This window comes from Thunnus albacares, chromosome 2, assembly GCF_914725855.1.
Source record: "Thunnus albacares chromosome 2, fThuAlb1.1, whole genome shotgun sequence".
Taxonomy (NCBI): domain Eukaryota; kingdom Metazoa; phylum Chordata; class Actinopteri; order Scombriformes; family Scombridae; genus Thunnus; species Thunnus albacares.
Window position 1 is genome coordinate 24,211,181 of NC_058107.1, and position 21,926 is coordinate 24,233,106.

Genomic DNA, 21,926 nt, shown 5'->3' on the forward strand with positions numbered 1-21,926 from the left:
AGATCCAGGGGGTGGGCAATGCATCCACACCCTAACCCCTGATGACTATTTTACTCCTACAGACGTTGCCCCCCCTTCTTGAAACAGCTACAGTATGCAGCTAACATTATCAACAGACAGGAAGGGGGACCATAAAATGACTGCACCACAATTTATAGTTAACCAGCTCCACTATGGTGTGTGTCATAACCGTTGCGAGAAAAACCACTGGTCTGGTCAGACCTTGAGGAATTTCCAACATCCTTTGATTTTTCAATTTTTGGTGAAAGGTTGATAGACTTACTGGAGTGAGGTCTTAAAGGGCTATTCCAGCAATTTAGTCACACTTTCATAAAGTTTGGAAACTTGTGAGAAAGATTTAAGAAAGGATGATTAAAATCATTATAGCAAAGGCGTAGGGTCAGGACTTTTAGTCATTATGGGTGAAGCCCCCAAAACACTGGATCCACACATAATGCAACTCAATAGCATTTAAACCCTGCCTGGTAAATGCCCACCTCTTTGTAGCAGGCCTTCTGTTTAAACGTTAAATGTCCCAATCCAAGCTAACCCTGATGACATCAACAACGTTTTTTTCTCAGACTTCAGAAAGCTCCCTCCCAAGCCACAGAAGACATACAACTAGCTGTTTTCACAGGCTGAGCAGGCCTACTCCCCCCATGACGATTATAGTGATCCTCCTGTGTAAAATCAGTGCAGTGCCCCTTAAAGATAAATATTCAGCGCGTGTGTGAGTCTGCCAGTGTGTTTGTAATTAATTGTCCATAGACTGCTGTCTCGTGAACTCAATACCAAACAGCTGACCAAAATGACTGATTAATGACTACAGAGGACAACTATGTCCAGCTCAATATCTTTATGTTCCTCCTCCCACGCCCTCTCTATCTTTGACAGCTGAAAGTCCTTTGGACTAAAGCCTTGAAAACAACCATCATATTATTGAGAGAGCTCAGGGCCCGCGGTGGTAGCACAGGCTCCAAAGGAAAAAAGTCAGCTTTCTTGCCCTCTTTTACCCCTGTGGGAAACTGCGAGACCGCCCCTGGATTAAGTCCCCGCCTTTAAACTCAAATAAGAAGGAAACTTCAAAGGCCGTCGGCCGCCGGGGCTCCGCCCTCGTGCTCCCGGACGGCTTCACAAAGGATTTGCCGACGTTCGGGAATTCCGCCTCCAGTTCCTTTTATAGCGCCACTCGTGCGCTGGCAGCGCTCCAGGATCCCGCCCATCCCGGTTACTTTGACAACACAAAGGACTTCACGGAACTCGCAAGCGCCGCCTACCTTTCCAAATAAGGACAGTCTCTCCATGTACGGCAAACAATCGGTGCGAGATTGCCCTTTTCTCTTCCTTATCCCGTTTATATGATCGGAGAGGAACTGCGCTTCAGGTTGGAAGCGGTGCGATCATGGCCGAGCGAGTCCAGCAGCCCCCAGCCAAGCGGCTCTGCTGCCGGCCCGGCTACAACCCGGCATGCAGGCAGGGGCAGCGGGCTGGAGGAGTCCTGTGTGGCGGCGCGGGGTCCGCTCCGGGAGGGTCGGGGAATGGAAAAACGCACAACCCCGAGTCGTTGCTCGACATCGCGGCGCGCAGAGTCGCGGAGAAGTGGCCGTTCCAGCGGGTGGAGGAGCGATTCGAGAGGATCCCGGAGCCCGTCCAGCGGAGGATCGTATACTGGTCATTCCCGAGAAGCGAGAAGGAGATCTGTATGTATTCCTCTTTCAACGCCGGAGCAGAGGAAAGTGGAACTAGCGGGGACAATAATGACGAGACCCAGCTGCCTTTCCTACGGGGTGTCACTCTGCTAGAGGGTGGCTGGGTGGACAACGTATTACAAGTCGGTGAGTGGACTATAACGTTAGAATAATAGAGGAAAACAGCCTACAATAAACAAAACATCTATCTCGCACTGTTTGCCTTTGTCCATGGAACCATGCCAGACTTTTAAAGGGCTTGTGTGTTGCCTTCCATAGCCTCGTCTATTATAAACAATGCAGGGTATTTCCACACCAGTCTACCCTATAGCTGTGTGAGAATAGCCTATTTTCAGATAAGCCCGTAATAGTAGCCCACTTCTCCTTGTTTTTGCCCACTGAGCTGCGCGCATTGAATTGCCCAGAGCCATCCCAATTGGAAGCTTAGCACTTTGTTCCTATTTTTGTGTCTTTCCAGCTCTCCATGCCCCCACCAATGGGTACGCAGACAAAAGCCCCCTATATCTTTTCACCGCTGGCTAAATAGACGATATTTAGAAAGGGTGGGAGGGACGGTGATTTAAAGCCACAGTGCTTCTATTTTGTTTGCCAAACACCTTTGTGAGACAGACTAAAGCTTTTCTGCTGCCTTCCCAATATTCACTCAAGCACAGGCAATATGCAGCTGCATATGCATATAAGATGCATTTTTCTTTCCTCGAAGCTGCATTATTTGTGGTAAAGAGAGGAGTAAACAGAGGTGCTTTGGGCTCAGCAACCCCCTGCCTGCCTGCTTGCCTGCCTGCTTGCCTGCCTGCCTGGATGGCTGCCTTTGCCAGAGCCACAATATTTCACTGCATTCGTCAGTGCAATAGACTCAGCTGTCAATCCGACTCCCCACCCTTGGAAACGGTTCAGGATTCTAATCCCATTACCCTCCCCAGTTCATCTGAATCTTAATGCATTCTGCAAACAAGATTTTATGCATGATCTTCTTCCTCCTCCCTCCCTCCTTCCCTCACCCTCTCTATCTCTCTCCCCTTGCTCCCTCTCCCTCTTTCACTTCTTGGCTTACTATCCCTCCAAAGAATCTGTGTGGAGATGGCTTCAGCTCTTGTGGGCTCAGAGAATGTGCAGTGCACAATAGTAGCCATGGAGCAGGCAGACAGGCAGGCAGCTCTCCCTCCCTCTCTGGCCTGTTTACCAGATTCCCCAGCATTAGGCTCATTTACGTGCTCACTCTTTTGGGGCTCTAGGAAGCTAAAAACCACTCGGCTCTGGGTGAAATAGAAAGTGTGAGGCATCAGCGAGGAGATATGCGTGTGTCAGAAATAGTGACAAAGAGTCAAATGGGGCCATTTTCTGTGGCCACACATGTGTTTTTGTGTGTGTGAAAGCGAGAGAGAGAGAGAGAGAGAGAGAGAGAGAGAGAGAGAGAGTATGTGTGTCAGTGTGTGTGGGGGTTTGATAAACACAGAGAGGGATTGTGCATGTGTCTGTGTGTGTCTTCGTCTGCACGGGCTGTCAGTCTCATCCTGCATGCTCACAGAGAGTGGAGGATGACAGGCGAGTACACAGCAGGAGGAGGGCATGTTATGCTGATTGCAATTTTCGCCCCAGAATTTTCTTTTTTTTTGCTGAGGAAAATAAAGCCAAGGAAGAGAAAATGATAAATAAAAGATGCAATCTACTCCAGGGGACAGGCAGCCACTGGAGGATGAGGGCTTAAAAGCAGGGCAGCATGGGAGGGGGCTGTCAGCCACATCACACACCACATGTATTGGCCCATCAAACACATACAGTGGGTCTGGCCTGGAAAAAAAAAAAAGTGCAGGGTGGTTGTGTGGGTGTGTATGTGTGTGTGTGTGTGCACACAAGCGTGCATGGCTTTGTGTGCTGTCAGAGGGATGGGATTCAGTGTTGATGATGAAAGACAGTAGAGCAATAGAATAGATGCGGAGGTTATTGTGTATGGGGGGAAAAGCTAATATACTTGAATGGATCTGCTGTCGCTGTATTCCTCTCCTCCCCCTCTCATCTCCTCCTCCACCTCCCTCTCTCCCAAGTGAGCAGCTATAAAACTCTCCATATTTACTCCCCTAAGGCCAACTACCAGCCCCCAGTCTCCTGTGATTATTTATCTTTTTCTCAAAGACATTAATCACAGGCTTTTTCCTTTTTTTTCCTCCATCTCTTTCCATACATCAGTGCTGCGGAGGGAACGGATAGGGGGACGAGCAATAGATGGGGTGATATCAAGAAAAAGAGGGGAAGCCTGGAGGGGGAAAAAGTGGGTGGAAAATGCAAAAGAGAAGAGAGGCATTGAAATGGTGATCGCAAGAGAAGGGGATGTATGAAAGTAAAGAATGAAGCGCAGAGAAGGGGAGAGAGTGAGATGGATGGGTTGTTCTTTCTCCCATGCGAGCTCATCGGTTCCAATGCCATCCTTCGAGATAAATATTCATATATGAATGCGAGTGTTATCCAACAGTCCACTGCTTCTCAGTTATAGCAGTGTTATAATAGCCCGGCGCCGGCCCTCTTGCACTCTTTCATCCATCGAATCACTGATGAATGTGTCAGCCAGCGAACAAGCAGTGGAACCTCAACCTGTATTGAAAAAAGGGGTCAGTGTGTAATAATACATTAAAAAAAACTGCAACATGAAATACTGTATGTACGATGCTCTAAAGAACCGGGGCCCTGTAACTGCTGTCTGCCGTCTGTCACAAAAATTACATTGTCATGAGCCGATCACAGAAATATCAGAAAGTCTCACCAGTGTGCCGAGTTTCAATTTTTTTTTTTTTAGCTTGTCAATCAGAGCGTGCCATGCCGTAACAGAGCATCATTTACCGGTATAGAAAACTTCCAGAGCTGCCTGTTCTGATCATAGCATCTGTTCTCCGGCCCCCTTGTGTAATTTAGCCTCGGCAGCTCATCACGCTGAAAGGAAGGCTAGTGTTATGGTGCTCCGTCCTCTAATTATAGAATTCTAATCCTATGGCTCTAACATGGCATGACAAAGCATGTTTGCACTTCATTACCCTCCTTCCTGTTCTCGTCCTCCAGCAGTCTGGGTCAAGTTCATCCCCTCTTCCCTCATTCATTTATGACATGTACTGTCCTGCTCCTCCTCCTCCTCCCTTTGACCCCTCATGTCAGTATTTCTAAACCCCCCCCCCCCCACACACACACACAATCTCCCAGCCCCCCCCCAGTCTGCCTTCAGGGCTTTGTGCCAGGAGGTAAAAAAAACCCAAACAAAACCCCCACCACACACACACACACACCCACCACCACCACCTCATTCTTACTATCCTGTTACCGTAAGCCCCATGTCCCTAAGGAGTGACATACTGATGCCTGGCATATGTCGCTCCCTGCAATGTCATTAGCGGAGGCTACATGCTACAGCTTATTTATCCAGTTCTCCTTGTTAGGCTAATTTCTCACATGAAGCTACATGTCATTGTATCATGCTGCTGCCCCAAATCTGAGTGATGAGGTGGACACTTTGTAGAGCATGAAAGTAGAATTGCATAACATCTAACCTATTTTGGTGTATTTTCCATGGCGATATAGTTGGATAGCCTATAATATTTTGCCTTTCACTTGCCTAAAATATCACTGAATGTTCATGGCAGTCATGCCTGTTTGAGTGTGAATGTCATCCTCCTCTGCTCCACCTATTTCGGAGACAAATCAGCGTGTGTGTTTGTGCGTGCGTGCATGCGTGTGTGTGTCTGTCTTGTGCTTCTGCATGCTCATAACTCAGGTTAATTTGTTCACGCTCTGGAGAATCTTAATTAGGTTTCTGCATCATCTACTCTCTCTCTCTCTCTCTCTCTCTCTCTCACCCTCTTTTTATCATGATGTCAGTGAAACGGTGAAATAGCAACCAGGCTGGTGGTTCCCTGTTTTTTTTGTTTTTTTTAACCTGTTCCTTTTTGTAACACAGATGGTGAAAATCATTACACGGGCTCTCCTAAACTTAATGTTTTGCTCCTAAAATGCACGTTTTAGGTGTGTGAGTAGAGAAGCTGTGGAACCATATGCCATTTTCTTGTTGACTTTAAATCATGTGCTCAGGATTCAGGCAACCGAGTATCAGACGTAATTCACAACAATACAACACATAGACGCAGCCAACACCCACAAAACAAAGGGGCTGATAAAACAACAAAGAATATTTGCACATGCTGGTAGGTTATTGTTTGTGTGACAAAGCAGTAAGCCAAATGCCAAGGAGAAATCTGTGCCACTTACAAAAGTGGAGTAACACTCAGCATGTTTGTGCAGGAGCACACTCATGTTCATGCGCACACACACAGTTTTTTTACTCACTCACTTTTTTTCCAACTAAGAATTCACAAGACCTTTCAAAGGGCTCTTGGAGGACCTACACCAACATTTCAAGCATTTTGTCCACGAAGGTGCAGAATTTCCGATGCGAAACGTAAATCTTGCATGAGCATGTCGTCTGCGAGACGCTATCAGGCTGAGCTGGGGGTTTTTCGGTGGGTGAGGGCTTATTCTTTCTGTTTGTGTGTGGGCTGTTTCTTTTCATGTGGGTGGATCTGGTTTTATTTTCCTGTTAGGTTTGAGAGTTCCTTTATCTTTTTACAATGCCCGTCGAGAATGAGCCCACATGCGCACACCAAAGACACAGAGAGACAGAATGCTTCCGAATACGCCGTTTATCTGCATGAAACTAATATGTTAAAGTGGGGGTCAACTTATGACGCAGGACTTAAAAAAGATGCCAACACAATATGTCTCAGATCTTTAGAAAAACATTTCCCCCTAAAAAGCTTTCATGTTATTCTAAATTATAAGCTAAGGTCCTTAGGAGGAATCTGGGAAAGTAAACCTCACAGTCAGATGATCAGACGTCATGGACCGAGGCTCTAAGGTGAGCGTGTTGGAAGGAGCAGTGATCCTGGATCCGGTGCCTCAGGTCTACCCCCTGCCATGTGACTAACCCTTGGCTTGTATCGTCATGGAAACATGGCTGAGCTTAGAGCTAGTGTAAACATCTGGCTGTCCAAGAGGGAGAGCGAGGGGCAGCAACTGCATCCATGTGTAGAGTCTTTAGGGAAAGTGCTTTCTCTCCGACCGTGTGTATCTGAGAGACGGGAGGGAAGCAGATTCCACACCTTTGTCCCATTATGTTGGTTGAATGGAAAGAAGATAGGATACATTTCAGCTGTCGTGTAATGGAGAGTGTGTGTGTGTGTGTGGCTGTGCAAGATGTGCTTGTTTGTATAGACAAAGGCGTTTTTTTGTTTTCAGTGTAATATCGCGATCAGGGCCGCAACTAACTATTATTTACGTTATCGATTAACCTGCCAGTTTTCTTGATTAATCACCCACAGTGATGTCGTCAATGTGCTTGTCAAACCGAAATATATTTTCAATTTACTGTCATATATGACCAAAAAAAAGCAGAAAATCATCACATTTGAGAAGCTGAAACCAGAGAATATTTGGCATTTTTTGCTTGGAAAAGGACTGAAACAATTAATTCATCAAAATAGTTGAGACTGATAATCGCAGCTCTAATCAGTATCATTTATTATATAATATTGCTGGATGTTAGACAATATCTGGATTTACAAATCGTCCAGGTAATGAAGTTTTTGTCCGTCTCCACTTGCGTAGAGTATTCTCCATATAGATACTCTGTAAATCAGAAATGTGTTTATGTGCTAATTACTTTCATTCAGCTCATAATGAGTTTCAGCACAGCAATTTCCATCTTCGAATTCTTACAGGCAATCAGCCACACTCCGTTTTCAGTCTGGGTGGCCTCCTTAAGGGTTGAATCCAGTAAGTAAATTCTGACAGTGTTGTGTTGTTCCCATGTAGTGATGGATGACCACTAGTTCTTCTGCTAGCTCTGTTATGTTCCCAGCACATTAGAAGTTTCCAGAAGGTCCCAATGCGTGTCATGGCTAGTCCCAACTCCAGACTAACCAACCCCATTCCCGAACCCAGATGTGCCCCTAGATAGATTATTCCCACCACAGACCATAACTTCCTCTAGCCAGCCATGTTCCGTCCTCTACACCCAGCCATAACTGCTCTTCACATTTCCAAGACTGTACCCAAGATGTACCATTGGACAGTCCTTCTGCCATCTGAAGCTAGGCCTAATGTCTGCCTTCTTTCCAGTCCTTCCACCTGACTGGAGCCAGCCTCCCTCCCTGTCCCATTCCTGGTCCCAGACATAGCCGTTTCCTCCCTGCCCCTCTTAAATCACCATTCCCAATTCCAGCCCTATCCGTCTTGCATCTGCCACACTCCCAGGCCTACTACCAAATTGCCCAAAGACCATGCTTGAAAATTACCTGCATCCTAAAACTGGCACATTTTCAGAGACTCAATGTACAAGATCAGCGTGTGTTGCCCCTGTTAAAATAAACCAGCTAAAGTAATAAAGTTCCAGCATGAGCTCTCTAACGTCTGCTCCAGTCCCTGTTCCAGCTTGAGTTGTCTCCTGTCCCAGACTGTGGCTGCTGGGTGTGCGTCAGCACAGCTCCTCGGCTGGTTGACTCTGTCTAGGAATCCAGTCCTCCTTCCACAGAGCTCCTGCCCCTCTGTGAGCAGAGCGAGCAGGCGATAGAAAGGCTACTAAATCCACAATGACAAGGCCCTATTAAAAGCTGTTTTTTCTATTTCATTTAATGACTTTTATTACCAGCCGCCCTTCTCTCTTCGATTTGGCAATAATAACAGGGGAATGCAGCACTCGGCGTTTTCCTATCTGATGCTCCCCTTCACTTTTTTTTTTTCTTTTTAATGAATTCCTCTTTGCACCAATGGGCTGCTGAAATAAGCACAAAGTAGTCTAAGACTCTGCTTACTGCAGTGGAAGGTTCAATGTATACAGTACCACCACACCTTCCCATTCACTTGAATGAGAAAGTGTGTCCAAACTTTTGACTGGCACTGTGTACTGTGTGTGTGCCTTTACTGTATGAGAATACGTGTTAAAGGCTACACATACTTTCACTGTTGCCACAGAACAGAGCTTCTCTATGCAGAGAAGCTCAGCTCAGCTGTTTCTCCCCAGAAGCCAAACAGCTTTGAATCAGCCCAAAGGCTACAAACAATTTTTGTGTATGTGTGTGCACATAAACTGTATACTTTACTTAAAGAGAAGAGAGTTACCTACTGTTTTTCCAAATGAAGGGGCAACCTGTACCAGACCAAAATGAGAGTAGAGAAGTTAGTTCAATTTTGGCTTCTGGTGCTTAAATATTTCTTTATATTCTGTTGGTCTACAGTTATGTAATTTTTACCATTGCCAATGCCAGCTAAAAAGAAGACACCAAGGCCAGCAGGTTGTTTTTTGTGCCTGATACAGTTGTCAAGTATACAAATTGACTTTTAACCTTGATAGTATTGTAAATGATTGTTGGGTTGAGAGTGGAGTGTAGATTTACCCGTTCAAGCTTCTCTCTATGGGAAAAAAAGCCCCACCAAATACTTAGACAGCATTGTAAGCAAAGGTATGTTTTTATCTATGTGTGTGAATACGAGCGTGTGCATGTATGGCTTTGTGTTAATGTCTCACTGAGCGTGTTTATGGCTGTGTGTGCCAGACTGAATAAAGGTGAGGCATGCTAATGATAAGAGGGTGGATGACATTCCCGTCTGTCATCATTCCCACCCTATCTCATTTCCACTCTTGCACGCACACACACTTGCGTGAGCACATGCTTTAAGACACACACTTACCTCACGGTGCTGGGGCGCCAGTGACTAGGCGCCTTAGAATAAACAAGCGCAGAGGATGAGGGTTTACCTGCCACTGACCCCTATCGCACAAACACACTGACACACAGCGACAGAGGTGTTCACTCATCGACTGGTCCCTCCCCTAGCATCGAGCTGGCCCAATGCTGACCTCTTCACTTGACCCCCAGGGATTAACTAAAGCCAAAGGTCAACATGGTCAGACTGTCCCTCCAGTGGCTGATTGCCCTGCTTGAAAGACGGGCCCATGCTCACATTATTGTTTTCCAATAAACACCACCTGACCAAAGGAAAAGATTGCTTGCTTGATTGAATGTGTGCATGTGTCTTTTACATTCCCCAATGAGCAATTTCTCACCTGAGAGATCAGACTGAGAGGTGGCAAGGTATGCAGCCAGTTTTTTTTTTTTTTTTTCTTTGTCCTTTTGTGGAACAATTGGGAATCTGAGCCAGGCTGAGAGGGGGAGTTTACCCCCTTCTCTCGTCTTGCCCGGCAGGCTCAAGTGCCGTGTGAGCTATGTGGAGGAGGAGGTCCTGAGAGTGTGAGGTGCCTCTGGCTGTGCATGGTCCAACGATGTCGTGGCTGTGTGGCATGTGAGACATGCATTCACTGCTCTCTGGCAGAGCAGTGCTGAATAGAGCTGGGAAGGCTCTCCGGGCATGAGAGACAGAAAGACAGACAAAGAAAGAGAATGAGACAGATTCAAAGGGAAAGAGAGGAAGGCTTTCAACTGACTATGGAATTTATTTTGCCCCTCCAAAGAGTTTTGTCCTTCTCTTTCTTGCTCACTTCCTCGCAGGCTTAGTTTTTTCTTACCTCAGTCCCGCCCCTCATCTTCCTGTTGTCTTACTTTCTTGCTCTGTTACTCCTAATCATTCCATACCTGTGCCTATCCTCCTTCTCTTTCATGCATTCCTTCCTTGTGTTTATAAGCTCTCAGGATCTCTCTGTCCCCCCTTCTCAATTTTCCAGTTTCATTTCCCAAGCCAGGCAATAGAAACTCATATCTTATTTACACTGCCCCTATCTAGATACAGCATGTTTCCATAGTGCTTCCTGTGTCTAAACTCCCAGAGGAAGGCTAGCCAGCTAGCTAGCTCCTGCTCTCTGTGCTGGTCTCAGAGCTAGCAGTCTGCATCCAGACCTCAGGGGCTATCGCTTTTTCTACATTTAGAAGCTCTCTGTTTACCACTGTCTGGAATTAGGAAAGGAACAAGACTTGGCCTATTTGCTGTGCTGTCTCTTTCTGAAGTTTTTAAATGATCTCCATACCCTGAAGGATCATCCTGTACCTTTTTCAGTGTTGTGCATGCTCTGCTCTTCAGACATACTTCTGGTATTAATAGTTTTTATGTTAGTCATTTAGATACACTGAATGCTTATTGAACAGGTCAGGTCTCACTGATTACTGGGTATACTTTTTTGGTTGTCAGGGGTTTAAATGTGTTTGTATCACTAAGTAACAAAGACTCTCAAGTATAGAAAGCTGGCATTGAATGCCCGATCGGTCCAATTTGTAATCTTGTTTACTTATTCTTTGGTCAGATAGTTCCTGAGTTATACAGGCAAACCCTTGTACGGCGGCTTGTGTTTAGACAATGTTTAACATCTGTGAACTATGACTTCCTTTGTAAATAGAAAAGTGGGTTTTGTAGAAGAAGCATGCTTATATTTCCCAAAGTAAAGTATTGAAAAAGGTATTGCTTTCATGTCAGTACTGAAGCTGGGCTATTAGCACTAGTATGGAAACATTTTTAAATGATACCCAGCCCTTTTTTGCACTACATCAGCACTACTGGGTTTGAGTATTTCAGGATTCATCCTTTGTTGGAAGCCTTTGCTGGATAAAAGCTGTGACCTTTCTATCATTAGTGGCTATAGTGGGAATTAACACCATGAATTGTGTTGTCTGTGCCATGCCCTGTCCACAGACCCATACAGGATTTGAGTGTAGGTGGAGTACAGATGTACCATTGTTGTTACTTGGCATGTTTGAGGATGACTGTCTGCCACTGTCTGTTATTGCCATCCTGTCTGTCTGCATTCTTGCCCCAAACCTACTATCTGGCTGCCTGTCTGTCTGCCTGGCTGTCTGGCTAGCTGTTAGCTGGCTAGCTGTCCCTCCTGGGTGGCTACATCACCTCACCTCCTACCCCCCTCACAGCCAGTGACAGCCCAGCCCAGGGAGACATGGGTAATGGTCCTCTCTGATGTACAACCTGACTCAATTGGACTGGATGGCAGACACACGCCTAAAATAACAAAAGGAGGGGAGAGAAAGAGAGGGGTGGAGAGGGAGGAGGGGAGGGAAGGAGCGAAGCGATCGATAAAGCAGGGACACATCGCCTAATAAAGATTTATTCCTTTTTTCCCCCTCGCAATCCGCCTTGGCAGGGCCGAGAGGGGGAGGAGAGAATGTGATTAGTGGACTTCTTCTCCCAGGGTGCCTCTGATAGCATGTGCGTACGCGTGCACAGCAGTATGTATACCCCGATGTGTTGTGTGTATTTTTGCATCTCTTGTGTGTTTATCGCATGTGTCTCTCCTTCTCCCGAGAGCAAAAGGGGTTAAAAACAGTCTCTATCGTTTGTTCTGCTGGCAGTGGCACTAGCAGCTGCAGCTGTGTCCCTGCCTCTCTCTCTTCCTGTCAGCTAATATTTAGTTAATCTTTGGTCTGGGACCTACGGGACTGGCCGGAGCTCCTGGTGCCCCATCCATCTCGCACTGATCTATATTCCACGCTGGATGCCTGTGCCATTAACCACCACCGAGGGGAGGAGAGAAGGGGATGGAGAGGCACAGAGGTAGAACGAAGAAGAAAGGGCAGATGGGTGGAGGGAGAGCCGTAGAGAGACAAGAGAGTGATGGAGAGAAAGCAATAGAGAAAGGGGGGTGGGGGTGGGGGTGGGGGGAGGGGGGGGGGAGCTTTCTACCGTCTCAGCACTAGATGAGTGGAAAAGGGAGGAGAAGAGGTGGGTCAGCTATTCCAGCCATGCACAGAAATTTGAGGAAAAGTCGAATAAAAAGTGCACTGCAAGAAATGTGCGCGGGGATGCATTTGTCAGGCTTTTTGTTTATTTTTGGAACACACCGCTCCCATTCATCCCCTCCCACCTCCTCCTGTTTCCTGCCTTATTGGATGCTGCCCCGATCAAGTCTTTTATAAAGAAGAGCAGGTGGAATTACCTCAGTCCAGTTGAAAAGAGAATAAACAACAGTGTTTCCACCAGGAGGTGTGAAAGGTTGAGGAGGAAAAAGGTGGCGTAGGTGGACGAGGAGGAGAAGGAAGAAAAAGAGAGGCAGAGGTGTGGGAGTGAGTGATCCATATGCAGTGAGTGGGCCACTTCATTGATATGCATTGTGTAGTTATGAGGGGGTCCACCTGCGAAGGCTCCAAGTGCTGAGTCACTCGCTAACGCACAGACTAAATGCTTTTATCCCCGACGCCTGGTCCATCTGAATGGAATATAATAGGCCATAAAGTGCTTTGCTAGCAGCGGCTGCTTGCCCCCTGGCAAACCCTCGCCCCTCACTCCCCTACTCCAAATCTCATTTCACCACTTTTATGGAAACAAAGCATGTACGCGCTCTGCTTTAATTACACGGTTTGTTTTTTCTTTCTCATTTCACTGTTTTCTCTTCTCTCCATCCCTCTTTCCTTGTTGTTCCTCCTGCACTGCTCCTCACAGAGAGCTCTCTCTCTTCTCACTTCAGCTCTTCTGTCTTCACTCCCTACGTACTCCCCCCCCCCTCCCCCCCTTTCAGTCATGTGTGATCCCTTCGCTGCTGCTGTGTCTGCATATGTGTGTGCATGTGTGTGTGTGTGGGGCACCTGTTTGAGATCTCGGTGTGTGTTTAGGGTCATGCTTGCAGGTCGTGCGTAATGAATAGCAGGGCTGTTGCCGAAGCACAACTGGTTGAGAAGGAGTTAGCCAGAGAATAGCGCACCAGTGACGGAAGGAGAGGAGGAGGAGGAGGAGGAAGGAGGGATGGATGGATGGAGGGAGGGAAGAGAGGAATGAGGGAGCAGGAGGACCAGGGAGGGAGGAAGGGAAGAGTGGTTGCAAAGCCAGTGAGCCTTAACCACCTTCTGTCAGTCTGTCTGCTCTCAGCGCTGTTTTCTCTCTCATAGGAATCTAATGGCTTTTCCACTGTCCTCTTTCCAAACCTCCACCACCACCTCCGCCTCCATCCCTCTCCTCCCTCTCTATATCACCATGCTATTTTCCCCCCTTTCTTCCTCCTCTCCATCTTCTCTCACTTTCCGTTTCCCTGTTAAATTTCTCCCCCAAAGTCTCTGTGCTGTCTTCCCCTGCTATACCTCCCCTCCCTCTCTCTCTCTCTCTCTCTCTCTCCCTACGTCCTTCCAGCTGCTGGCCAGGGGAACAGCTGACTAAATCTAAAGCTGGGGCCCCTGGCTCTGGCCCCGGCCCCAGCTCTGCCACAGCCTCCTCCTATTCCCAGCCCCCCCCTCCCTCCCTCCCTCTCCCTCCTCTGGCCTCTAGCCCTGGCTCCTCTCTCAGCAGCCCCAGCTCAGCCCTGGCCCTGCCTCTGAGCCTTCGACTCCAGCTCTGCCTGACTCTCAGCGGTTCCCTCAAACCATCCCCCTCCATCCCACTTTGGAGCTGAAAAGCCTCAAAACCCCTCTCTCGCTCTCTCTCTCTCTCTCTCTCTCTCTCCTTCTCTGTTTTGCCTATAAGCCTGCCCTCTCTCTTTCTCTTTTTCTGTTTTTTCACTCTGTATTTCTTGTTAATTCACTTGCTCCCCCTCTCCTCCCTCCTCCCTCTTCTGACGGTCTGTAGCTGGGCCCCTGGTACTGTCCCAACTTATCTGGACTGAGACCTCATCCAGGTTGGCCGCAGTTCAGTTCTCTGGCTCCCATACCCAGCCTCTCTAGCCAGGCAGCTTTCTCTCTCTGGCTAGTAACGCTACTCACTGTAACTCATTGTGGCTCGCTTCACTCCAAGCCACGTTCAGCTTGTACATTCGGTCGTTTCTGGCTCAACACTTCCTGCGAAGCTCTTTGACTCCTCATGTGTCTCTTTGTCTGTTCGTCTCTCGCTTCTCTACATCCCTTTAACTTATGTAGACAGGCTCGGCCCCGGCTCAAACACATACGCTCACCACACAAACGCGCGCATCGTGCGAGAGTGTGAAGCATATGACACATGATTGGCAGCGGGGGGAGGATGGGGGGGGGGGGGGGGGAGCAGTGAAAGGGGAAGTGGGCCTTGTCACATTTCCAGGCACGCCGGGGGCTCGAGTTTGATCGCTGCCCAGGGAAGGGAGCCTTTGTCCCCCCCCACCCCCCAACCCTTCCTCCCCTCCCCAACCTCTGTGGCTGTCAGAGCGAGGCTGCGGGCTTGTGTGATTAGGTGCAGGCCCAGGTTCCGCCATCTCTCTGCAGTAACAGATGTTGCCCACAGAAGACACCTGTCAATGGTTTTCCTCCTCTCTGACACCCAACTGCGTGGAGATGAGCGACAGAGAGCTGACAGAATAAAGTTCAGGGAGCACCCCCATAGCTACAGTGGGATCCACACACAACTTTCCCTCTGTGTGGAAGTGGGCAGGAAGAAGCAGGAAGAGTCGAAGCATCATCAGAACGTTCTGGTACACCTCGCGGTTCCTCATGGATTATTATTCAGCCCACTCCCTGTCTGTCTAATGCCCAATGCAGCTTTTGTCATTCTCGCTGTCTTTGTTGTCATTTTTTTGTTGTTTTGTTTCGAGTGTGTGTACACATGGAGAGGAAATTGGTGAGGGGGAAGAAGGAGGTGGGGGGGGGGGGGGGGCAAAAGTTTCCTTTGGAGTCATGTTTGCTCTTGTTGTCACAACGTGCCACACACTTCAAAGGTTCCTGTGTTCCGCCATTTATTGGCAACAACACGCAACAACCTCTTTTCCCGATGTGGATTCTTCAAAAATAGGGGAGAGGGGGGAAAAAAGCTCCACGAAACAGAGGCAGATGACAAAGAAGCAACCATCCAAACAGCTAGAGGGGGTAGAGGGAGGAGGAGGGGTGCTAAATAATCAGACCTAAGCACTGTAACTGAATCGGACTGCTTTTCAAAAGCGTTTTCAATCAAAACGGGCTTTTGATGCGCACTGATTCTGATACCAGGGATGTTTGAGTAGAGAAAAAGTGATGGCTTGAAGTTGTAAAGAAGTCTGTCTGCTTTGGGGGGAGTTTTGATTCCTCACTCTGAGGCTTTTTTTTGGTATGTGTGTGTGTGTGTGTGTGTGTGTTTTGTATGGATCAGCACAACAGTAATTAACAAAGTGTAAAAGCTAAGATGAAGTAAGCTGCTTGGTTCTGCTTCCCTAACCTTATAGACCTCTCTCTCTCTCTCTGTCTGTCTGTCTGTGTCTGTCTCTCTCCCTTTATTCTTTCTGTGGTCCAGGATGGCACCCATTGACTGCCACTGACCTAATTTGGGCAAATTTCACTGACCTACTTCATGGGTGAATGCTGACTTGCCCACGGGAGGGGATTCTCACACATACACACACGCACATACACACATATTCTTTTCTATCCTTATGATTAATATGCACACCCTCAACCTCCTTTACGGTTGCCATGGCGCTGGGCATGTACCCCCTTAGTGGTACCCTACACCCCCCGCTCGACCCCCCTTTTAACCCCCCCCCCCCCCTCTCACTGCCTCCTTTAGCACTCTGGCAACCCAAATGAACATAATGAGGATCTCAAAGTACAGACACATGGTAAAAGATAAACAAAGCAGTTGGCCTTTGTTTCATGTGGTCTCAGAGGTGAGATAGTCCTTCACTTCGTAAGTCTCTGAAGAGACATAATCAGCGTAATTGCATATGGATATGATTACTCTTCTGTCATCTGTGAAAATGCAAATTTGACCAAACAATGTGGCGACGCTTTGAGTGTACAGTCACAGTAATTCCTTTGCAAAGTTGATAGAGACTACTGTCCACGGAGCATAGGAGGATTAATCTCTAACCTATATGTGTGTATTGAAATGAAGCATCATACTAACCAATTAACTCCCTGTCGACCAGACACACATGATACTCTGGAGGGTTTTTGGAAAAGGTTGTCACGGTTGGATTAGTTTTGCCCTTTTTAACGTGAAGATAAGTAATAAACTTCTCTGCCTGCAGCCTCCCACGAGGACATGGTAGTTGGAAGCAAGTCTAACCTGATTCAGTGTTTTGGTCACACTCATGTATTATTCTTTGAAAGCTTTTGTGCGGTGTGTTTTGTGTTTGTATTTGAGAGAGAATGAGAGAGGTATTTGCATTTTTGTTTCTGTGTGTGTGTGTGGACCTGCCCTGCTTTCCCCCCCGTGTGCTTCTCTGTGTTTGCCCACATGTATGCGGGCCGTGTGCCCCCTACAAATACAACCCATGAATGCAAACACATACACGTACATACACGCTCGCATCGAGCAGACATGAGTTGTCATGGCAACACATACAGATGTCAACAAAAGAGGCTCCAGGGTGAACATTGTCTCCCTCTTGTCCAGCAGGGTGCAATTTATCTCAATGTAGCCATGAAAGGCAGCTATTTACATGAAACGAGAGCTGTTTCTGGGAAATAGGGGTCTCTGAAGGTTTTGATGTCAGCTGCCTGCTTTTAGCTTGAGAGTGGAAACCTAAACCATCGAGAGAGGGAGAGGAGCAAGCTGTAAACCTACTGAGAGAGCTCAGTTCCCTCATGTGGTTGCAGCTCTTCACCCGGTGAAAGTCTCTCGCCGATTCCTCTCAACACACTTGCAGAAGGCCAAGTGTAGCGTGTAATTTCAGATGCTTACAGTTTGCACAGAGTAAATCTAACCCCCTTGCTTTATAGCTTATCCTTAAGAGAGTGGTCCTAACATCAACATCAATATTTACAGGAATAGCCCGCAGGCAAGAGAATCGACCACCACGATTCAGCAGAGACGTATTCAACCTTTCTCTTGCTCCCCCTCCCTCCCTCCCTGCCTCACTCCCTCCTCTCTTCCCTCACTTGTCTTCATCCCAGTTATTCCCCTACTCTGCAGCAGCCCGTTGATCACAGCGCCAGGTAGCTGAGATATTTGTCTTTGGGTTGCCTTTGTTTTATACTTCGGCGTGTGTGTGTGTGTGTACACACACACACACACAAGGTGCACCCCGTATATGCGCGCGTGCGGCGTCTTCGCCAGGGCCGTGGCTTTGACACAGACTCAGCGGCTGTTTGAGAGATGCTGGATGACGCGTGTCAAGTGATATTAAATTTGAGAGAACCTCTCCTCCTCTTTCGTTCACTCTCCCCCCCCCCACCCTCTGCTCTGCCCATCCCTCTGCCGTGGACTGTGTCTGGTGTGGTTAGCGTGAGCAATGACACTTTACATTGGGGTTTTTAGGGAGAGGCGCCACATCTGATGTACGAGGCCTCACAGCTTTGCGGGTAGAATGGACACTTTGGCCTACATAAGCTCTTGGTAGGTCAGCGGATATACAGCTAAACAGATACGGCGCACACATACTATACCTGTGCCGTATTACACGCACTTTGCTCTGTAATTTCCTAATCCAAACAAATCTGTGTTAACGTGGTTAGTGTGTTAGCTTCATATATGTCTGCGGCTGTGATAATAGCTTGGTAATTGCTAATTAATGGGTGTGTGTTTCAGTGGTTTTCTGCAGCCTTTTTTGTCTTCAAAGAGAGATGACGCACTAAATCCAGGTCACTCTCAAACAGGTTTGCTAGCATTTAAGATTTTTACACAAGCTTATGTTAATTGTTCAGTGATTATTTTAGGAGAAGAACAAAGGTATAGGTAGGTCAACTCAATGCCAGCACACTGGAAAAAAAAGAAAATGGCATGTAAAAGGTTAACCAATTTCCTGGCAAATGTATCGTTTCTCTGTTGTGTGTACATGTGTGTGTGTGTGTATCAGCTTCCATCTGTGTCAGGTAATAATGTAGAAGTATGAGTATAGGGCCGGTGTGCTCAATGCTATAATGGGACAGCGTGAGCCAGGGGATGTTGGGGGATGTTGGCAGGGGCGGGTTTACGCCAGGATGTGGCATGCACCGCCAAACAGAGAACAGCAAGCATGACCTCAGTGACTCCAGGAAGGAAGGGGTTAAGCACGAGCCGGCAGGCCTGCATGGGCTGCGTTACGCAAACTGGCGGCTGGCTGGAGCTGAAAGGGGAAGTGCTGAGCTCAGAGGAACACTGGCTCAGAGCCATTGCTCCCTCCTCCCTCCTCTGAAACCACCCCACCCCCTCTTCGCCTCCCCTGCACCCCCCGCCTCCCCCCCTCCTCCCCGCCTCCCCGCTACAGCTGAGCGCTCCCCATGCTTCCCACCGCCAGGCGTGGTGATGTGTGTTTGTGTGTCTGTGTGCATGTGCTGGAATGCAGCTTCCCCCTTGGCTGGGGCCTGTGTGTGCGTGTGTGTGTGTGTGTGTGTGTGTGTGTACACGTGTGTGTGTGTGTGTGTATGTGTGTGTGTGTGCATGTACACGTGTGTGTGTGTGTCTGTCTGGAATGATGCCTCCCCTTGTCTAGTATGTGACGTCAGTACACACAACGGGTCAGCTTAGGGCTAGGCAACATTTTGTGTGTGTGTGTGTGTGTGTGCGCGCGTGTCATGGATGGGAGGGGGGGAACAGGGGAGGAGTTAGTTATTGGAGAGAGAAAAAGGAAAGAGGAGGGGCTGTTTGTGAGCAGAAGGAGGTTGACTGCAGGGAGTCACTGAAGCAAGTATGTGTGCATGCATGAAGGCATCATGAGTTGTGTGTCAAAGGGTGGGGTAGTGTGTGTGTGTGTGTGTATGTGTGTGTGTGGTGGAGTGTGTAGGGTGACTTTCCAAATGAAATGGGAAGGGTAAAGAGTGTAAGGTTATTTCCTGGTGTGGACTAGTGAACTAAAAAACACACTGATACTTGTACATGTGCACACACAGTCATGCTGCAGTCGTGTTACTGCCCTGCTATTTCCATATGCAAATGAATTCTCTTCACTTTCCAGCCATGTTAGCTTGCACAGTAGTGGCTTTTTGTCTGTGTACAGTGCTAGCTTTACGGAGGCTTTTTGCTACAATTAGTTCTGTTTTTGCCTTTTTTTTTTTTTTGTTTTACCTTTTTTTTGTTGCCGAGCTTTCATGTCAGGATGAATTTTTGAAAGCTGTTTTATCAAAAGAATTAATCACAAAAGGATTTATAGGGCAAAGTTCAAATTAAGCGAGAGAAACACATCTGTAATCAATCCTGACAAGCACAGCAAATGCCGTTTTGGCACACTTCTGCGTGCAAATCATGCATATGGTCTACACAAACACAGCTTCCGCCTCACAAACACACATTCCAAACCAATGAGCATCATGTATTTTCATATTCTTCGTTTATTCTTGTTGTATTGTCCTCTCGAGCGACACAGACCAGCTCATCTCAACTGGCCTCCTTCGTACGAAGAAGGACGCTAGCGCTATAATGTCTCGACTGTATAGGTTTGCCATTAAAAAGACACTCAAGCCCTGAAGTAGCAGACAATGGCTTTTCAATGGATCCCATTGCCTCCGTCTATAGCTTGCGTGGCTCTACTGGGACAGACCTCTGCTAATTACATACATTCATTTCCAGCCAGCTGTAATTTCATTCACACTAATGAACCTTGCACATGGATTGGGATAATGTATAGTTAATGTACAGCCAGGAGACAGAATTAGCAGGCTACTGGCTTCTCCAGTGACAGAGATTCGTTGAAAAGCGGCTAAAGGGACCATCCACCCAATACCACCCAGGTGTCATTCTGAAATTACACCTAATAGTAATTTTAGACTAATGTGTTTAATCGTTAACTACACCAAACATGGCCTACTTTGTTAAAAAATGTAATTTTATACAACCAAAAACATATTATCCGTACAATAAATTGTTTTTTTTTTTTTAAATTCTATCATTTTTTTAATGTTATCAGTAGCTGCAACATTGTGGTTACATTCTATCTTACCTGCGTTTAAAGGAATAGTTTGACATTTTGGGAAATATGCTTTCTTGCCGAGATTTAGGTGAGAAGATTGACAACACTTTAATGGCGGTACGGTAAATATGTAGCTACCACCAGCAGCCAGTTAGCTTAGCTTAGCACAAAGACCGCAAACAGAGGAACAGCAGCTAGCTAGCCTGGTTTTGTCCACAGGTAAGGAAATTCACCTACTAGCACCTCCAAAAGCCTTACAGACATAAAAGTAGTATCATATTTCTCATCTTACACTCAGCGAGAAAGGAAAAAGCGTATTTCCAAAAAACATTAAGAGTTAGCAGCATCTAGGCCAAGCTAATGCTCCAAAAAAAAAGCCCATGAGTCTGTGTCACTGTGAATTGTAAGGATTTTTTCCCCAGATTTCTTTCTTCCATTTGTTACCATCTCATTTTCTGATCACTTTTTCCTTTTTTTTTTTTTGGTCTTGTCTTGATCTCATCCCTGAACAGAGGCTCCACTGTCTGTCTGCACTGGTCAGCCTTCTGAACAGCAGCCTTTGGGATCAGTCAGCAGAGCAGTAACACCAGCTCTGCCTGACAGGCCCAATCCAGCAAAATTAGAATCCATTTTGAAAGTGATAGTTAGAAAATTGCGAGTCATTCCTGATGTACCGCATGGCAACTAAGTGGCAGCAGCCCAGTAGTTGACTGTCATTTCAACCGCCAGCTGATGACAACTCCAATCACCCACACATCCGTCAACGCACACACACACAAAGATATTCTTTTCCATCCATCCCTATGATTAGTATGCAGATTTTCCTGTCAGAATCTCAAGCGGAAGTAAAAGCATTGAAATTCATAGAATATCTCAAAACATTAATTTATGCTCGTTTGTGTCTGTCAGCACACGCGTTCAGACCATAAGAGAGAGAGAGAGAGAGAGAGGGAACGTGTGTGTCGGTGCACATGTGTGTGTGTGGAAGTGCAGGTGATGAAAACACACCCGCGGAGAAAAAGGCTTTTCGGTCTACCAGAGGGTTTAAGGCGTAAATATGGCCGCCCCTGGAGCTCAGCTGTGTTATTCCAGCCCGTCCCACACCTAGGACACACACACATGCACACACACACACGCCTGGAGCAAGGTCTCCTGCAGAATAGCATTGATCTCTGTTTATAGTCTCTGTATGGGTGCTTCCTTATAGGACCACACACACGCATGTGCTGATTGTTACTCACACAGACCTACCCTCTAAGATGCTGAAAGGCCTTGTATTTGTCTTTGTAGCCTTATTAATTGGGCCAGTTCATGGAGCAGCAATGAAGGGAAGGCTCCTTTGGCTGTGGGTGGGATAGAAGCGGCGTTAGAGGTGGGGGTTGCCCAACATTTCTCGACCCCTCTTCGACCTGCTGCAGGGCCTTGCTTTTCTTCGGTCGTGGTTCAGATCTCCTTTCAGTAGGGCCTCTCGGTTCAATCCAACCAAACGGATTGGATTCCAGTCCGGTAGCCTTTTTCTCTGTGAGGCTATCTTT

The 21,926-nt window shown here is 47.2% G+C and overlaps 1 protein-coding gene across 1 annotated transcript in view; it reads left to right on the forward strand.

Moving 5' to 3' along the window:
- Nucleotides 1–1,278: 1,278 nt before the first annotated feature.
- The window catches only part of LOC122997904 (zinc finger SWIM domain-containing protein 6-like), a 45,075-nt gene continuing 24,427 nt past the window's right edge, over nt 1,279–21,926 (forward strand). Inside the window, exon 1 of the mRNA XM_044374251.1 lies at nt 1,279–1,835. Coding sequence (XP_044230186.1) covers nt 1,403–1,835 — 433 coding nt within the window. The 5' untranslated portion in view covers nt 1,279–1,402. The remainder of the gene's footprint in view (nt 1,836–21,926) is intronic.